The 20,298-nt window shown below is 43.9% G+C and overlaps 1 protein-coding gene across 1 annotated transcript in view; it reads right to left on the bottom strand.

The window, feature by feature from the left end:
* Positions 1-20,126, bottom strand: part of LOC109917111 (BTB (POZ) domain containing 9) — a 35,747-nt gene extending 15,621 nt beyond the window's left edge. Inside the window, exons 1-3 of the mRNA XM_048596597.1 lie at positions 20,026-20,126; positions 10,217-10,580; positions 573-837 (exon numbers count right to left, since the gene is read on the bottom strand). Coding sequence (XP_048452554.1) covers positions 573-837; positions 10,217-10,561 — 610 coding nt within the window. The 5' untranslated portion in view covers positions 10,562-10,580; positions 20,026-20,126. The remainder of the gene's footprint in view (positions 1-572; positions 838-10,216; positions 10,581-20,025) is intronic.
* Between the last annotated feature and the right edge of the window lie 172 nt (positions 20,127-20,298).

The raw sequence follows: 20,298 nt of genomic DNA, 5'->3' as shown, positions 1-20,298 counted from the left end.
TACTCGCCGAGCGTGTCCCTGTCTGCCTAGTGTCCGTACTTGCTGAGCGTGTCCCTGCCTGCCTAGTGTCCGTACCCGCCGCGCGTGTCCCTGCCTAGTGTCCGTACCCGCCGCGCGTGTCCCTGCCCGCCGAGCATGTGTCTGTCTCGTGTCTGTACTCACTGAGAATGTTTCTGTGCAGTATCTCCTTTATTTGTTAACGGGATGCGGGCGTCACTGGCTCGGCAGCATTTATTGCCCATCCCTAATTGCCCGGGAGGTCAGTTCAGAGTCAACCACATTGCTATGGGTCTGGAGTCACATGTAGTCCAGACGAGGTAAGGATGGCAGTTTCCTTCCTTAAAGGACATTAGTGAACCGGATGGGTTTTTCCAGCAATTGACAATCAACAATGGATTCACGGTCATCATTAGATTCCTAATTCCAGATATTTTTATTGAATCCAAATTCCACCATCTGCGAAAGCAGGATTTGAACCGGGCCCCAGAATGTTATCCAGGTCTCTGGATTAACCCTAGGCCATTGCCTCCCTCTATATTCACCAACCCTGTTTCTGTAATTTTTGCACTCACTGAGCATTCCCCTGTAGTTCAGCTCCATATCACGACTTTCTGATCGAATCTTGATGGCATCTAAAATGGTGTCTGCGGAGAGCAGTCCTGCCGGCCTTACAACATTCAATAATTCTGTCAAACTCATTAAGGGTAGGCGGACTGCCTTCATAATCTCCACATGTCTCTCGTTTGGATTCAGTTTGCACCAGTCCACCAAAGCCAGGAAAATGTCCTTCTCTGTAGCAGCGAAGGAATCTCGAGAGACAACATTGAGCAGGGCTGCCTGTGGGTAGATACAGAGTAAACTGACTAGTTACAATACACCTAAGTACACTCAGTGAATGGATTGGGCACTCTTTTTTGCATTTTCGTATGAATGAATAACCTAATTTATCACAATATTCAGTTTGATAGAAGACCCTGTTCAAAGCACTCAATAACCACAGATTAATCTCGGCAAAGCTTAGTAGGCCTGGTAGCATCTGTGAAAAGAAATCAGAGTTAACGTTTTGAGTCCAGTGACCCTTCTTCAGAACTGAGCTGACAATAGACACTGGACCCAAACTGTTAACTCGACTTCTCTTCACAGATGCTGCCAGACCTGCTGAGCTTTCCCAGCAACTTCTGGTTTTGTTTCTGATTTACAGCATCCGCAGTTCTTCTGGTTTTTACAGATTAATCTTGCTCATGTCTCTCAATTTCAATTTTATTGAAGAAACATTGTTAACCAGCAGTGTGGTACTAGCTTTATACTCACTTGTCAGATGGCTGAGCACCAGGATGAAACCTTTGAGAGAAAAAGTAAGGTGAACGGGGAGGTCTGGAAGAATCAAACAGACTGGAATAGAGAATAATTCAGAAATACAAGGTCACAGACGTGGTCACAGATGGGTTTGCAGTGAATATGTATCAACATAAAGAATGTGGTAAATGATGTTGGTGAGCTGCAGACACAATTCAGCATTGAAGACTTTGATACACTGGTAATAATAGAGACATAGTTCAAACAAGGATTGAAGAGTTAGTTAATATTCCCGTACAGGAAGCGTTCCAGAAAGATTGGAAGGAAAACAGGAAGGATACTTGCAGTATTGATCAAAGATCTTTTACAATGTTGGATGGATGAGATAGATGAAGGAAGAAACAGACAATAAGCTGGGCAGAATTAAGGAAGAATCACAGAACTATTAAGCTGCTGAGTATACATATTAGTCTACCAAAAAGTAGGAAGGAGATGGAGAAGCAAATTGGTAGGTTAAATAAGGAAAAATACAAGAATATCAGCTTCAACTGTGCAGAAAGAGGGGAGGCAGTAAAAGAATGGATAGAGAGGGGAGTTCTAGTCTAATAGCAGCCTCTTTAGGGATCTGCTTATTGGGAAAATAAATCAAACAGTGACACTACAGGGAAGTAGTGAGTTAGTTTGTTTGGAATTTTAAAAAGTGCATTTTTTGAAAGAAGAGGTTAACTGAGAAACAACAGGAATTAGTGAAAGTCAGAGCCAATAGTGTAATACAAGGAAGCACCTGAACTAGAATAGGATCAGCATCCTTTCAGGGAGGTTTGCAAGTGTTGTGGGGAGGGTTTAAACTAACTTGGCAGGGGTGGGGAAAATCCAGAGAGAAGGCTCAGAAGGGGAAGTTGCATGGCCAAAATTAGAAAAGACAGCAATTGAGTCAGGAAGGCATAGAAATTATAGGCCAGTTAAGGTACAACGGAGTTTCACCAGATTGGATGATGTTTGTCAGACTCACTTGCGTTAAAATAAACAAGGCAGATGAGCTGAGGGCACAAAGTAAAACATGGGAGTACGATGATATTGATTACAGCATTAAGGGATGACATAGAATCATAGGGTACAGAAAAGGCCCTTCGGCCCATTGAATCTGTACCACCAAAAATACATTAAATTTCCATTAGCCCCACTTTCCAGCAGTTGGCCCATAGTTTTGAATGTTATGACATTTCAAGTGCTCATTCAAGTACTTTTTGAAGTTTGAGAGGTTACCTGCTTCCACTATCCTCCCGGGCAGCACATTCCAGACCCTTACCGTCTGGATGAAAAAGTTTTTCCTCAAGTCCCCTCTAAAATCTTCTGCCTTTCACTTTAAATTATGCTCTCTGTTATAGATCCTTCAACTATGGAGAACAGTTGTGTTCTATCCACCCCGTCTACGCCCCTCACAATCTCACACATCTCTGTCAAGTCTCTGCTCAACCTTTGCTGCTGCAAAGCAAATAACCCAAAACTTATCCAGCGCTCCTTGTATTTAAGATCCTCCATCCCAGGCAACATCCTGGTGAAACCCTCTCCAGTGCAATCACATCCTTCCGATAGTTTGGTGTCTAGATCTGCACACAGTATTCCAGCTGTGACTGAACCAAAGTCCTGTACAGCTCCAAAATAAACTCCCTGTTCTCATAATCTATGCTGCAACTGATAAAGTCAGTTGGATGCATTCTTAACTGCCATATTAACCTCTTCTGCCACCTTCAGGGATCAGTAGACGAGGACCCTAAGATCCTTGTGTTCCTCTGAGCTTCCTCATATTCTTCCATTCAATGTCGTGTTCCTTCTTCCAGCGTATCACCTCACAGTGATCTGGGTTAAATTCCATTTGCCACTGATTAGCCCACCTGACCAATCTGTAGCCTTTTTCCTTACTGTCAACCACTCTGCCAGTCTCAGTGTCATCCGCACACTCATTTATCATTTCCCCCACATTTTCTTCTATAAGGTGTTTATATATAACACAAACAATAAGGGACCCAGCGTTGATCCTTGCAGTACATTATTGGACTCCAATCACACTAACAGCCTTCTTCCACCACCCTCTGTCCCCTGTCATTAGGCTAATTTTGGATCCAAGTTGCCAAGTTACCTTGAATCACATAAGCTTTTAAATTCCTTATCAGTTTCCCACATGGGACCATGTCAAAGGCCTTATGAAATCAATATAAACTACATCAATTGTCCTACCCTCATCTACATGCTTTGTCACCTTGAGAACTTCAAGCAGATTTAAACTCAGAGTCATACAGCATACTAACAGGCCCCTTGGCCCACCATGTCTGCCGACCAACATGCACAAAACTAAAATAATCCCATTTAATTGCATTTGATCCATAGTCTCCTATGCCCTGACATTTGATGTTCTCTCCCACATACTTAAATGTTGCAAAAGTACCTGGTTCCACCACCCTCTCAGGAAGTGCATTCCATATTTCCTCAACACTTTTCGTCAGATCTCCTCTAAACCACTTACTCTTCAACTTGAACCATACTGTCTGGTCTTAGACACATCTGTCATGGGGAAAAGATTCTCATAATCTACCTTATCTATACCTCTGATAATTCTGAAACCTCGATCAGATTCTCCCCTCAGCGTCCTCTGCTCCAGGGAAAACAAACCCAGCCTATCCAGTTTCATCTCCTAACCGAGACTTTCCAACCCAGGCAATATCCTGATGAATCTTCTCTGCATCCCTTTGCTCCTCAGTACTCCCTAATGATCTGTCATTCATTGTCTAAATCCTTCTCTTATTCAACCTCCCAACCTCAAACTTATCAGGCTTAAATTTCTTCGCCATTACTCTGCCCAATTTACCAGCTGATCAATATCGGACCATAGCCCAAGATCATCCTCCTCATTACCAACAACATCACCAGTTTTTGTGTCCTCTGCAAACTTACTCATTATACTTTCTATATCCATATCCAAGTCATTAATGTACATTTGATTTGGTTTGGTTTATTTCTGTCATGTGTACTGAAGTACAGTGAACAGTGTTGTCTTATATGCTTTACAGACAGCTCATACAGCAAGGGTTCCAGCACCGATCTCTGTGGTACACTGTTGGTCACAGAGTTCAAATCTCAAAAACCACCCTCTACCATCACCCTCTGCCTCTTATTTGGAAGCCAATTCTGGATCCAGTCCGTCCAGCCTTCCAAGTCCATATAAAACAGATCAACTGCACTACCCTCATCGATACCTTCAGTCACCTTTTCAAAAAAACCTCAATTCAAATAGTCAGACAGGATCTCCCTCCAAATCTGTACTGACTGACATTGCCTTTCCAAGTGTTAAGTAGTCTTGCCCCTCAGAATTTTTTCCAATATTTTCCCTGCCACAGACATCAGACTAAATGGTCTGTAATTACCTCACCTATCCTTGCTGCTCTTCTTGAAGAAAGGAACCACATTAGTTATCTTCCCATCATCTGGCACTTCACCTGTGGCCAATGAAGTATTACATATCTCCTTTCTATACATACATTCATCTGACAACTTTCTGTTCCTATACTCAATAGCATGTGGCAGAGGAAGTAATCGGAGATTACAACATCAGTCATCGATCTCCCTAATCTAAACCTCATCTAATCCTAATTCTCTAAATTCCTGCTGCAGGACCTAATTTCTTTTTTTAATCCATGTCATTGAAACTGCCATGTACCACAAGTGCTTGCTGTTCACCGTGCCCCTTCAGAATGTCTTGCAACCGCTGAGACATCCCTGACCCTAGCACCAGAGAGGCAACATACCATTCGAGAATCTCATTTGAGGTCACAGAACTGCCTGTCAGTTCCCCTTACAACCAAGTCCCCTCATGACCCTTGAAGTACCATCAATGTTGTTTAAGATGGATTCTCTTCATCAAGTGGGAGGACAGACATACTAATATCAGGTCCTTGAAACAGATAATAGCACTAGCTATCATAATCATCCCATATCATCTAAAACCAACACTACTGGGCCAGCCACTTGCTTAGGATGCCTGAGTTCCACTGCCAAAACAAATCTTTCTCACCTAACCCAAGGAAGGCACTCAAATGAGAGAAAGACAAAGGAAGCGTTTCAATGACTCCCTCAAAGTGTTCCTCAAGAAATGCTACAAAGAGGGAGACCCTCCTTCACAAGAAGCCAATTTGGAGTAAACCCTTGTATGAAAGGACACAATTCATTGAGAACACCCATTGGCAAGAGGAAGTACAGAACAGGAGAAAGGAATACCAACAATCTCAAAGCCAAGGACTGCTTCCACCTCCTGGAAGCACCTGCTAAACATGTGATTGGAGAGGTGGCTTTAGGATCGGGTTCATCAGGGACACAAGAACCCACAGAACCCAGGACCTTTGACACAGATTGTTTTTTTAAATTCATTCATGGAACGAGGGTGTCAGTGCCCATCCCTAGTTGCCCAGAGGGCAGTTAAGAATCAGTCACATTGCTGTGGTCTGGAGTCACATATATGCCAGACCAGGTACGGATGACAGTTTCCTTCCTAAAAGGAAAGGAACCAGATTTTTTTTCCCCTGTAAATCGACAATGGATTTATGGCCAATTGGACTTTTAATTGTAAATTTTTATTGAATTCAAATTTCACCCTCTGCCATGACAGGATTCAAATCCAGATTCCCAGGACATTACCTGAGTTTTGGGATTAATAGTCTAGTGATAATACCACTAGGCCATCACCTCCCCTTCCTAGGTGGACAATCACACTCATTAGCGGACAACTGCCAACAATATGTCAAAGGGAGCAAAGTAACGGAGGCCCTAGAGGAGTAGAGAAAGAGCAGCGCAGAATTAAAGAATGCAATTAAGAGGACAAAGAGAGGTCATGAAAATATACCGGTGGACAAGATTAGGGAGAATCCGGAGATATTCTACAGGTACATTGGGGTGAGAGAACAACTAGAGAAAGAGTGGGGCCAGTTAGGGACCATGGGGGAAATCTGTGCGTAAAGCCGGAAGACATTCGTAAAGTTCCAAACGAATACTTCACATCTGTCTTTACTTGGAAGGAGAATGCCAGTACAGAATTCAAGACGATGAACTGAAAAGTTATTGAGCAGAATGAGAGAAGAAGCAAAGAGGTATTAGCTATACAAAAGCCTGGTTCGTCCACATCTGGAGTATTGTGTCCAGTTCTGGTTGCCTCATTACAGGAAAGATGTAGAAGCGTTGAAAAAGGTGCAGAGGAGATTTACGAGGATGTTGCCTGGAATAGAGGGAAGGTCTTACGAGGAAAGGCTGAGAGAGGTAGGGCTTTTCTCTTTAGAACGACGAAGGATGAGGGGTGACTCGATAGAGGTGTACAAAATGATCAGAGGTATAGATAGAGTGGACAGCCAGAGACTTTTTCCTAGGGTGGAGGAAGCTACTATGAGGGGGCACAGTTTTAAAGTGAGCGGAGGTAGATATAGGGGAGATGTCAGAGGTAGGTTCTTTACTCAGAGTGGTAGGAGCGTGGAATGCATTGCCGGAGAGAGTAGTGGAGTCGGCCTCATTAGGGGCATTTAAGCGGCTATTAGATAGGCATATGGATGATAGTATAAGGTAGGGGTGGAGGTTAGATAGACCTTAGGATTAGGGTAAAAGTTCGGCACAACATTGTGGGCCGAAGGGCCTGTAGTGTGCTATACTGTTCTATGTTCTATGTATTAGAGGTTTGGCAGGTTTAAAAGTGGACAAATCCCCAGATCTGTTCTGAGGAAGGGTCACTGGACCCGAAATGTTAACTCTGATTTTTTTCTTCACAGATGCTGCCAGACCTGCTGAGCTTTTTCAGCAACTTCTGCTTTCGTCCCCAGATCTGGATGAGTTGCATTGCAAACTACTGTGGGAGACGAAGGAAGAAATAACAGGTACCCTGAGCCAAATTTTTAAAGCATCTCTGGACACAGCGAAGATGCACAGAGATCTGAAGGACAGTTAATGTGGTTCCATTTTACAAGAAGGTTCGTAGAGATAGAGCAGTGAGTCTCACATCATCAGTAGGAAAACAACTGGAGAAAATATTGAACGTGAAAATTAATCTCCCTTTAGAGGCAAGGTTTGATCAGGGACGGTCAGATGGATTTGTCAGAAGAAGGTCATGCTTAACAAATCTGAACTTTTCAAGAAGGTGACCAAGTGTTTGGGTGAGGGTAGAGACAGGTGATGTATTCTATATGGATTTTAGCTGTCCCACGTGGGAAACTGATAAAGAAGGCAAAAGCTCATGGAACGCAGGGTAACTTGGCAAGTTCAATCCAAAATTGACTCAGTGACAGGGGACAGAGGATAGTGGCAGAAGGTTGTGTGACTACAGCCTAGTGTGTTGTGGTATACCACAGATATCAGTTCTGAATTCTTTCTCGTTTGTGATATCCTTAAATGACGTAGCTGAAAGCATGGGGGAGATGATAAATAAAGAGGCTTTTACGGCCCGCGAGCTGGAAATTCTGAAATTGGCGAGAAGAATTGTCGAGCATACTGACTTCTAATTGTGGAGGCTAAGGGGCAACTCTCAGATACCTTCCCCTATCTCCCCTGGATCATGGCCCCACAGTGGAACACCAGGACATTGCATCCACAATGCTTATTAGCCTCATTTCATCCAGTCATCTCTACCCCTACTACCTCCAAGCTCATAACCCTCAACCTCGCACAGCCCATTTCTACCTCCTTCCCAAAATCACCAAACGGGACTGCTGGGACAGACCCATTGTTTCTGCCTGGTTCTGCCCAAAAAAACTCATCTCTTCCTACCTCGACTCGATTTTTGTCTCCCTTTCTCTAATACCTTCCTAATTACAAATTGTGATTCTTCTGACACTTAATATCAGTTTCAGAATTCCAGTTTGCGAGCCCAAGCCTCTGCTTCTTTACCACAGACATACAATCCCTTCACACATTCATCCCCTGTCAAGATTGACCAGGGCTCTCTGCTTCTTCCTGGAAAAAAAGGCCTGAACCGTGCCCATTCACCGCCACCTTCCTTGGCCTGGCCAAGCTTGTCATCTCTTTGGTTAACTTCTCCTTTAACTCCTCTCACTTTCTTCAGATCAAAGGGGTGGTCACGGGTATCTACATGGCCCAGTTATGCCTGTCTCTTTGTGGGGTACTGGTGCATTCCTTGTTCCAATTCTACTCCAGTGCTCACTCACAACACTTTCTGTGCCATCAGTGCTGTTTCCCTCTCTTATCTGGAATTGGAAAAATTCATCAATTTCACTTCCAATTTCCATACTGCTTCCACCTTTACCTGATTCATCTTCCATTCCTCTCTTCCCTTCCTCAACATGTGTTTCCAGTTACCTCGACTATACATCTTTGCACCCTGCTTCTATTCCATTCTCCCAGTTCCTCCATCTCCATTTCCATCTCATTTGTTCCAATGATGCCAACTTCGACTAGGGAGCCTCTGGAATGTCCTCCGAGGATTCCCCAGCACCGAAATTGACACAGCCCTCACCCGGGTCTGTCCCATCTCCTGTATTTTGACCTTCACCCTCTTTCTTTCCTCCCACAACAGCAATAGGGCCATCCCTGTACTCACCTACCATCCTATCAGCATCCATATCCAAAAGATCACAAGCCACCATTTCTGCTACCATGACCAGACACACATTCCCCTCCCCTCTTTGTCAGCCTTCTGCAGGGATCATTTCGGCCCAAAACTTTGACCTCCCTGCTCCTCAGATACTGTCTGACCTGCTGTGCCTTTACAGTTCCACATTTACCAAGGTCCATGCACACCAAGGTCCTTCTGATCCTCGGTGCTGTGAAATCTGTAGAATATCCCAGAGTGTGGTGGATCTGGTCACACATTAAACTTAGGGAGGATATGGGCAGATTTTTAACTATGAAAAGGTTGAAGGGTATGGAGAGGCCAAGATGAGGACTTCTATGATCATATCAAACGGAGAAGCAGGATCAAGGGCTGAATTGCCTACTCCTGCTCTACTTCTTATGTTCTTATCAAAATGCTATTGTGGAGAGCCAGTACTGACATGAGTGGTTGAATGGCCTCCTCCTGGACTATAACCATTTTCTGATTCTATGTCTCCAGCGATAACAGTGCAGGAGCAGGAGGATAAGGCAGTGCACGTTATTCCCTGGCCACACCTAGTAGTCATTAATACAGAGGAGGATGGTTAGGCTACAGATGGAATACTGTGTGAAGTTCTAGTCGCCACACAATTGCAAAGATGTGACTGTAGAGGAGATTAACCAGAATGTTACTGGGATGGAGAGTCTCAGTTATGTGCAGAGACTGGCTGGGCTGGGTTGGGTTCATTTTCCCTAGAGCAGAGGAGGCTGCTCTGATTGAGGGAGACAAAATTACGAGAGGCATAGGTAAGGATAGATCGTGAGAATCTTTCCCCATTGCAGACTTGTTTGAGGTGAGTAAGTGTTTAGAGTGAACCTGTAGAAACATGTTTTCACTCGGAAGGTGGTAGAAATACAAAACACACTGCCTCAGAGAGTGCTGGAGACAGGTATTCTCACAACATTTAAGATGCATCGTGATGAGCACTTAAAATGCCAGGGCAAAGTAGGCTGTGGATCAAGTGCGTGGAAATGGAATTGTGTGTTTGTCAGTCTGCGAGACATGGTCAGCTGGAGGGGCCTGTTTCTATTCTGTACGACTCTAGGTAATGTCACTGACAGACATTATTGGTGATTTTGATAAAAGCTCAAGCAGCTCCAATCATTCAATGACTATCTGAAGGTGGAAGTTTTGAAATTGACTTCCCTCAGCATTTTCAGTGAGAGTCTAAAATTCCAAAGAGAGTATTACTTAGCAGAGACACACCTGGGAAAGTTAATTTATCATGGGATTTAGGGTTTAATCAAAACTAAAATACAATGTTACTGCTCATTATCTTACCTTTGAGAGAGACAGGAAACCATCACTACTAAGAACTGCCTTTGCATTCCTGTCCATGTACAGGCAGCAGGTATCGGAAAGTTTCTGTAGAGAGTAAAGACTGGCCACATCATAAACCATACAGACATTACTAATACTGAGGATCGTGCACAGATACTCCGATGTGGCATCTTCCAGTTCTGGGAATCCATATTTATGAGCAAGACTGAGGAAGTCCAACAATATTTCCTCTTTTTCATTACTGAGTGTGACCTGGCCTGTGTAAATATATTTCAGGAGCATTGTAAATGCCTCTGCTGGCGTATCCTCCAATGGGATTTCAGCTTGCGAATGTGCCTCACGCATTCCACCATACAATAACGCCCTAGGCAGAGAGAAGAGCAAGGTTAGCTGCAAAGACACTTGCGACATTAAATACTGATGTATAACCAAAACAGCAGCTTATATTGATATAGTCCCTCAATATGGTAAAACAGCATTAGAAAGCAAAGTATGAGGCTGAGCCATGAGATAAATTAAGGCAAGTTATCTAAAACATGGCCAAAGAGGTAGGCTTTAAGGAGCCTCTTAGAGAAGGAAAATGGCTTGTAAGTATGTAGAGCTGTACGGAGTGAATATCAGAACATCGAACCAAGGAAAGTGGAGGCACAGACACCAATGTTGGAGGGATTAAAATCAGGGCTGCTCAAGAAGTCAGAATTAGAGAAGCACACAGATCTCAAGAGGCTTGTGCTTTCTGGTGGATAGAGAGAGGGATGAGACTAAGGAGCACATTGAAAGCACTGCTAAAAATTTTAAAACTTTTTTTCAATTCATTCATGAGATTAGGGCATTGCTAGTAATTGCCCATGAGAGTCAACCACATTGCTGTGAATCTGGAGTCAAACGTAGGCCAGTTCAGGTAAAGATGGCAGTTTCCTTTCCTAAAGGACATTAGTGAAACAGATGAGTTTTCCCGACTATTGGCAATGGTTTATGGTCATCATTAGAGTCTTAATTCCTTTTCTTCAATTGAATTCAAATTCCACCAGCCGTCATGGCGGGATTCAAACCCAGGTTCCAGAACATTCCTGCGTCTCTGGATTAACAGTACAGCTATACCATTAGGCCATCGACGCCCCCTGGCTTGACATTATTTAAGAACATAAGAACATAAGAACTAGGAGCAGGAGTAGGCCGTCTGGCCCTTCGAGCCTGCTCCGCCATTCAATAAGATCATGGCTGATCCTTTCGTGGACTCAGATCCACTTACCCGCATTCTCACCGTATCCCTTAATTCCTTTATTGTTCAAAAAAAATCTACCTTTTTTTTTAAAAGCATTTACTGAAGTAGCATCAACTACTTCACTGGGCGAGGAATTCCACAGATTAACAACCCTCTGGGTGAAGAAATTCCTTCTCAGTTCAGTCCTACATCTGCTCCCTCTAATCTTGAGGCTATGCCCTCTTGTCCTAGCTTCACCTGCCAGTGGAAACATCCTCTCTACTTCTATCTTATCTATTCCCTTCATAATTTCATATGTTTCTATAAGATCCCCTCTCAATCTTCTGAATTCCAATGAATATAATCCCAATCTACTCAGTCTCTCCTCATAAGCCAACCCCCTCAACTCCGGAATCAACCTAGTGAACCTCCTTTGCACCCCCTCCAGTGCCAGTACATCCTTTCTCAAGTAAGGAGACCAAAACTGCACACAGTACTCCAGGTGTGGCCTCACCAGCACCTTGTACAGGTGCAACATAACCTCTCTGCTTTTTATTTCAATCCCTTTAGCAATGAAGGACAAAATTCCATTTGCCTTCCTAATTACTTAAATCAACGATCTTTTAAAATTTTTTAAATTCATTAACAGGATGAGGGCGTCACTGGCTAGGTAACATTTACTGCCCATCCCTAATTGCCCAGAGGGCAGTTAAGAGTCAAATACGTTGCTGTGGGTCTGGAGTCACATGTAGGCCAGCCCAGGTAAGGACGGCAGTTTCCTTCCCGAAAGGGCATTACTGACCCAGATGGGGTTTTCCCGACAATTGATACATGGTCATCATTAGATTCTTAATTCCAGATATTTATTGAATTCAAATGCAACCATCTACCATGGTGGGATTCGAACCCGGGTCCCCAGAATATTACAGTCCAGTGAAAATACTACTAGGCCATCGTGTCCCCCAAGGTACTGAATAGGCATGTAGTGATACATTTAATAATTTATACATTTACAGCACAATGAGGCATTCATTCCATCATTCCCGTTTTATCAATTTAATCCCATTTCACCATCTTTTCCAATATCCTTGAAAATATTTCTATTCTAAATTACTGACGAAATGGGAGCCATATGACAAGTGTGATTTAACAGAGGTGCAAAATTATGCATTTAGAAAAGAACGACGAGGGGCAAAGGAGGCTGAGAATGGATCTTAATAGATTGTAGAATTCCCACATTGTGGAGGCAGGCCATTCAGCCCTTCGAGTCCACTGTCTAAAGAGCATTCCACCCAGACCCATTCCCCTACCCTATCCCTGCAACCTGCATTTCCCTGCAACTAACCTGTATATCCCTGAACACTATAGACAATTTAGCGTGGCCAATCCGTCTAACTTGCACATCTTTGGACTGTTGGAGGATATCGGAGCAACTCAAGACTGGGCATCCATGAGGTGCTGTGGGCCATCAACAGCAGCAGAATTGTAATCCAGCACAATCTAATCTCATGGCCCTGCATATCCCCCACTCAACCATTACCATCAAGCCAGGGGATCAACTCTGGTTCAATAAAGAGTGAAGGAGGGCATGCCAGGAGCAGCACCAGGCATACCTGAAGATGAGGTATCAACCTGGTGAAGCCACCAAACAGGACTACTTGCACCCAAACAGCGAAAGTAGCAACTGATAGACAGAGGTAAGCGATCCCACAACCAACGGATCAGATCTAAGCTCTGCAGTCCTGCCAGATCCAGTTGTGAATGGTGGTGGACAATTAAACAACTCACTGGAGGAGGAGGCTCCACAAATATCCCCATCCTCAATGATGGAAGAGCCCAGCACATCAGCGCAGTGCTGAGTGGATGATCCATCTCAGCCTCCTCCAGTGGTCCCCAGCGTTACAGATACCATCTTCAGCCAATTCAATTCATTCCATGTGATATCAAGAAACAAGATTGGAGACACTGGATACTGCAAAGGCAACCAGCCCTGACAACATTCCAGCAATAGTACTGAAGACTTGTGCTCCAGAACTTGCTGCTCCCCTAGCTAAGCTGTTCCAGTCCAGTTACAAAACTGGTATCTACCCATCAATGTGGAAAATTGGCCAAGTATGTCCTGTACACAAAAAGCACGACAAATCCAACCCAGTCAATTACCGCCCCATTAGTCTCCTCTCGATCATCAGTAAAGTGATGGAAGGTGTCAGTAACAGCGCTATCAAGCAGCACCTGCTCAGCAATAACCTGCTCAGTGACGCCCAGTTTGGGTTCTGCCAGGGCCACTCAGCTCCTGATCTCATTACAGCCTTGGTTCAAACATGGACAAAAGAGCTGAATTCCAGAGGTGAGGGGAGTGAGAGAACCCTTGATATCATGGTTGCAGTTGACCGAGTGTGGCATCAAGGAGCCCTGGAAAAACTGGAATCAATGGGTATCACGGGGCAAATGCTCTGGTGGTTGGAGTCATATCTGACACATAGGAAGATGGTCGTGTTTGTAGGAGGTCAATCATCCCAGCTCCAGGACATCTCTGCAGGAGTTCCTCAGGGTAGGCCCAACCATCTTCAGCTGCTTCATCAATGACCATCCTCCATCATAAGGTCAGAATTGGGGATGTTCGCCGATGATTACACAATGCTCAGCACCATTCCTGACTCATCAGATACTGAAGCAGTCCATGTTCACATGCAACAAGATCTGGACAATATCCAGGTTTGGGCTGACAAGTGGCAAGTGACATTCGCGCCACACAAATGCCAGGCTATGACCATCACCAATAAGAGACAATCTAACCACTGCCCCTTGACATTCAATGGTGTTACCATCACTGAATCCCCCACTATCAACATCCTGGGGGTTACCATTGACCAGAAACTCAAATGGACTCATCACATTAACAGAGTGGCCACAAGAGCAGGCCAGAAATTGGGCATACTGCAGCGAGTAACTCACCTCCTGACTCCTCAAAGCCTGTCCACCATCTACAAGGCACAAGTCAGGAGTGTGATGGAATACTCCCCACTTGCCTGGATGAGTGCAGACCCAACAACACTCAAGAAGCTTGACACCATCCAGGACAAAGCAGCCTGCTTGATTGGTACTACATCTACAAGCATTCACTCCCTCCACCACCGATGATCAGTAGCAGCAGTGTGTACTATCTACAAGATTCACTGCATAAATTCACCAAAGATCCTCAGGCAGCATCTTCCAAACACACGACCACTTCCATGTAGAAGGACAAGGGCAGCAGATATATGGGAACACCACCACCTCCAAGTTCCTCTCCAAGTCACTTACCATCCTGACTTGGAAATATATTGCCGTTCCTTCACTGTTGCTGGGTCAAAATCCTGGAATTCCCTCCCTAGTAGCATTGTGGGTCAACCCACAGCAGGAGGACTGCAGCGGTTCAAAAAGGCAGCTCACCACCACCTTCTCAAGGGCAACTAGGGATGGGCAAGAAATGCTGGCCAGCCAGTGATGCCCACATCCCACAAATGACTAAAAAGAAAACCCTGCAGAAACCCATGCAGACACAGGAAGAACGTACAAACTCCACACAAACAGTTGCCCAATGTTGGAATTGAACCCGGGTCCCTGGTGCTGTGAAGCAGAAGTGATAACCACTGAGCCACAATGCCGACCTGATTGTAGTACACAAAATATATAAAAAGCATAGATAGATTGTGAAAATCTTATCACATGCCAGATGTCTCTAAGACCAGAGTGTGTAAGTTTAAGGTGAGAAGTAAGTGGTTTCAAGGGGATCTGAGGAAGAATATTTTTACCCAGGTGATAGAAATGTGGAAAGTGCTGCCTGAGAGGGTAGTGGAGGCAGGCACTCTCACAAAATTTAATAAGCATCTGAACGAGAACTTAAAATGCTGGGACATAATAGGTTATGGATCAAGGCAAGTGGGATTAGTATAGTTTGGTGTTTGTTGCTGGGCAGAAAGGTTGTTTTTTTTAAAAATCGTGTATGACTCTATGGCTCTCTTACTTTTAAAAAGGCTGCAGAAACACTTGGAGGCTTTTGTACACAAATACTCGACAGTGAGAACACGGTTGAACAAAACACAGGAAATGGGAGCAAGCTGCTCAGCCCCTCAAGCTTGCTCCACCATTCAGTACGATCATGGCTGATCTGATGGGGACCTCAGCTTCACCATCCTCCCTGTCCTCCATAATCCTCAACTCTCTCATTGATCAAAAATCTATTCTGGTCAGCACTGAATATAGTGAATGACTCTGCTCCACCTAATGATTGACATAAATATCCTTTTCTTAATTCATTCACAGTATTTATATTGTAAACAGGTAAAGTCCAGCACGGAAGACCACAAGATATAGGAGCAGAATCAGGCCGTCAAATCTGGTCTGCCATTCGATCATGACTGATCTGCTTCTCAAACCTATTCTCCTGGCTTCTCCTCGTAACCTTTGATCGCCTTACCAACTAAGAACCTGTCTCTCAAAGACACTCAATGACTTGTCTTCCACAACCTACAGTGGCAATAAATTCCACAGATTAATGACCTTTCGGCCAAAAAAAAATTCCAGCCCATCTCAGTTCTAAGGGGTCGTCCTTTCACTGAGACCGAGCCCTTGGGTTCTAGTTTCTCCTACTAGTGGTAACATCTTCACCACATCATCTTTAGCCAAGCCCTTCATCCCCACGATCATTCCTGTAAACCTCCTGTAGTCCTCCTCCAAGAGCAGGACATACTTCCTTAGATATAGGACCCAAATCTGCTCACAATATTCCAAATACAGACCACAGCCCTATATAGCCTCGGCAGAACTGCTCTTGTTTTCTAGCCCTCTTGAAATGAATGACAACATTGCATTTGCCTTCCTAACCGCCAACTAAACCTGTTCTTAACCTGAAGAGAATCCTGGACAGGGACTCCCAAGTCCCTTTGTGCTCCAGATGTCCGAAGGGGTTCCCCATTTAGAAAACAGTCCACGTCTCTATTGTTCCTACCAAAGTGCATAACTTGACACTTCCCCACAGTGTATTTCATCTGCCATTTCTTTGCCTACTCTCGGCCTATCCAACTCCTTCTGCAGTCTCCTCAACATTTGCTGTCCCTCCACCTATCTTTGTGTTATCTGAAAACTTAACAATAATGTCCTCAGTTCCTTTGTCCAGATCATTCATGTATTAGGTGAATAGTTGCAGTCCCAGCACTGACCCCTGCAGAATTTGGCATCATGTTTGGCACAACACTGTAGCCGAAGGGCCCGACCCTGTTCTATGTTCCACTAGTCACTGTCTGCCATCATGAAAAAGACACCTTTAACCCTACTCTCTGCCTACTGCCAGTCAGCCAATCCTCCTTTTATCATAGAGCCCTGACAGGCCATTAGGCTCTTCTGTTCTATTCATTTTGTGGGATGTGGGCATCGCTGGCTAGGCCAGCATTTCTTGCCCATCCCTCGTTGCCCTTGAGAAGGTGGGGGTGAGCTGCCTTCTTGAACCGCTGCAGTCCACCTACTGTGGGTTGACCCACAATGCTATTAGGGAGGGAATTCATTGAGTCCACACTGACCCTCTGAACAGTATCCCACCCAGACTCACCCACTACCATATCCCTGTAACCCTGCATTGCCCAAGTCTAACCCACCTAGCTTACATATCCCTGAACACTATGGGCAATTTAACATGGCCAATCCACCTAACCTGCGCATCTTTATCTGTGCGAGAAAACCCATGCAGGCACAAGGAGAATGTGCAAACTCCACACCAACTGTTGCCTGAGGGTGGAATTGAACCCAGGTCCCTGATGCTGTGCGACAGCGTGTAAACACTGAGCAAACGTGCCGCCCTATGCCAGTACCTTGCGCCTAATGCCTATCTTATTTAGCAGCCTTCTCTGCGGGATACTGTCAAAGGCCTTCTGGAAATCCAAACAGATCGCATCCACCAGTTCTCTTTTGTCTAACTTGCTTTCTACCACCTCAAAGAATTCTAACAGATTTGTCAGACATGACTTCCCCTTGACGAAGGCGTGCTGACTCAGCACTTTACCATGCACTTCCAAGTACTCTGAACTCTTTAGCCCACCAATAACGACAGCTTGCTGAACGAAAAATGACACATTTATACCTCCTCTCTGCTTAGTTAACCAATCTTCTATCAATGACAATATGTTACACAACACTGAGCTTTTGTGTAGTAATCTCTGATATTGTTCTTTATTGAATGCCTTCTGAAATTTATCACATCTACAGGTTTCCCTCTATCCAGCCTGCTGGCTACCTCCTTAAATAGAACCCAAATAAGCTAAATGTGATTTTCCTTTCACAAAACCATGATGACTCTGCCTGACTGCATTATGATTTTCAAAGTGCCATGCTATAATCTGCTTATAGATTGGAAACATTGAGTTTAGTGACAAGGGAAGGCATATGCTCTTTTCCCTTTTCCTTCTCTAACTTCACCCTCAAGAAGACCAGGAGCTGAAGAGCTGAAGAAGAGGACAATGAATTTCAAAAACATCCAAGAGTACCATTGCAGGAATAATGTAAATTCATAACGTGAGACCCGGAGCTAACACAGGAAGAGTGACAACATTGGTAACCAAGGCCAGGTGAGCATTTCCACTAACCAGTTTTTTAAACTAAAAATTGCATTTGTATTCAGAATAAAAGTGTTTGAAGTCCAAGGAAAATGGTGAGGTCATTGCTAAATATGTAATGATCTTTGTAATGTAATGGTTAGGGAATAGAGGGATATGGACAATGTGTAGGCAAATGGGATTAATTTAGAATGGCATCATGTTGGTGCAGTCACGGTAGGCCAAAGGGCCTGTTCCTGTGCTATACTGTTCTGCCATCTAAGTTAAACTAAAGGAGGTAAACAGAGACAGAATAATTTAAGTCATAAGATAAGTCATGGCAAGGCAGCTCTGTGCAGTAGAATGCTCTTCAGTACAATTTGGGAAGTAAGGGGCACTTCCAGTGTCCAGGTGACCACAAGATCAGGACATGTTTCCAGCTGCAACTACTGGAAAACTGTGTTTCATATCTGAAGTACCTGCAAGTGAGGTGATCACACTGCAGGTAAAGCATATACAGACAGAAAGGGAATGAGTGGCCACCAGGCAGACTGAAAACCACCAGACAGGTAGTGCAGGAGTCTCCTGGGGACATCATCTCTAAAATGTTTCTGTGGGTGCAGATGTGACACCAGAAATGGTATGTTGTCTCCCTGCTGCCTGGATAAAGGATGTTCTTGAGCATCTGTAGAACATATAGATGGGAGAGGGTAGTGGAGTCGGCCTCATTAGGGGCATTTAAGCAGCTACTGGATAGGCATATGGATGATAGTATAAGGTAGGGGTGGAGGTTAGATAGACCTTAGGATTAGGGTAAAAGTTCGGCATAGCATCGTGGGTCGAAGGGCCTGTACTGTGCTGTACTGTTCTATGTTCTATGTTCTATGTTCATACTGAAGAATGAAGGTGAATAGCCTGGAGCTATAGTCCCTGTCATTACCAACAACATAGGTGAAAACAGAGTTGGAATCCTATAAGCAGAACATAAGAAATTAGGAAATAAATTAAAATGCAGGACCTCAAAAGTAGAAAACTCAGGATTACTATCAATGTCAGTTCTGAAGAAAGGTCACAGGACCTGAAACGTTAACTCTGTTTTCTCTCCATGTAAACTCTGTATTCATCCAGGCCAGAATCTGTTCAGTTTCTCCAGCAATTTATGCTTTTGTTTGTTTTACTCTCAAATAGATATGCTAGCAAGATCAGGAAGAAGTAAATAGACAGCTGAAAGTGAGGCTGAAGGGATGGTGTAAGAGGGTGGAATTTGGATTCTCGAGGAACTGGGACCAGTTCTGGGAAGTTGGAAGCTGTACTAGCTAAATGGGTTGCATCACTAAAGGACCTGGGCCAATAGCCTCACAATGGATATTCACTGGTTCTGTAAGTGGGGTGGTTTAAACTAGAGTGGCAGGGGGAAGGGAAAGCGAGCTGGGAGACAAGAGTGAGAGAAACAGATTTGAAAATGAAAAAAAAACAGTAAAAGACATGGACTAGCAGCAAATAGGGTCATGATACAAACAAAGTACAAAAATGTCAAAAGTCCACAGGTACTGTTTTTATCTGAAAGCATGGAATATTTGCAATATGTTAGATGAATTAACAATGCAACCAGCTGTAAATGGGTATGAAATGATAGCGACTGCAGAGACATGTTTGCGAGTGACCAAGTCTGGGAACTGAGCATCCAAGGGCACTTAATCGTTAGGAAAGCCAGGCCAAATGGAAAAGATGGTGTGGTGGCATTGTCAGTGAAAGATTAAATCAGTTCAACAGTAAGTGCTTTTGTATCAAAAAAGAAAAAGATTAGTTAAGACCCTCACAGTCTAAAACAGGAGATAACGAGAATAAGGAAATGGCAGACCACTTAAAAAAACTTCAGTTCTGTCTTCATAAAAATAGATACAAATAGCTTCCGAGGGAAGCCTGAATCTTTTGGAAAGAAGGAATTGAAAAACAGTACTGTTAGTAAAAGAAAGGAGTAATTAATGGGACCATAAGATGACAAATCCCCTGGTTCTGATAATCAACGTCCCACTTACTAAACAAGATGACTATGAAAATAGTGATGTGTTAGGTGTCTTCTTCCAAAATTCTGTAGATTCTGGAACTGTTCCAGGAGATTGGAGGGTGAACCAATGCAACCCCACTGTTTGAAAAAGGAGGGAGAGGGCAAACCAGGAATTACAATTAGTTAGCCAAACATGTGCTGGTAAGGAAAATACTGGAGCCTATTAATAGAGGATGTGATAATAGGACACTTAAAAAAAACTAACAGTATTACACAAGGTCAACATAGATTTATGAAAAGAAAG

This window comes from Rhincodon typus, chromosome 5 (genome assembly GCF_021869965.1).
Source record: "Rhincodon typus isolate 14 chromosome 5, sRhiTyp1.1, whole genome shotgun sequence".
Classification (NCBI taxonomy): domain Eukaryota; kingdom Metazoa; phylum Chordata; class Chondrichthyes; order Orectolobiformes; family Rhincodontidae; genus Rhincodon; species Rhincodon typus.
This window is presented reverse-complemented; position numbering and strand designations above follow the sequence as displayed.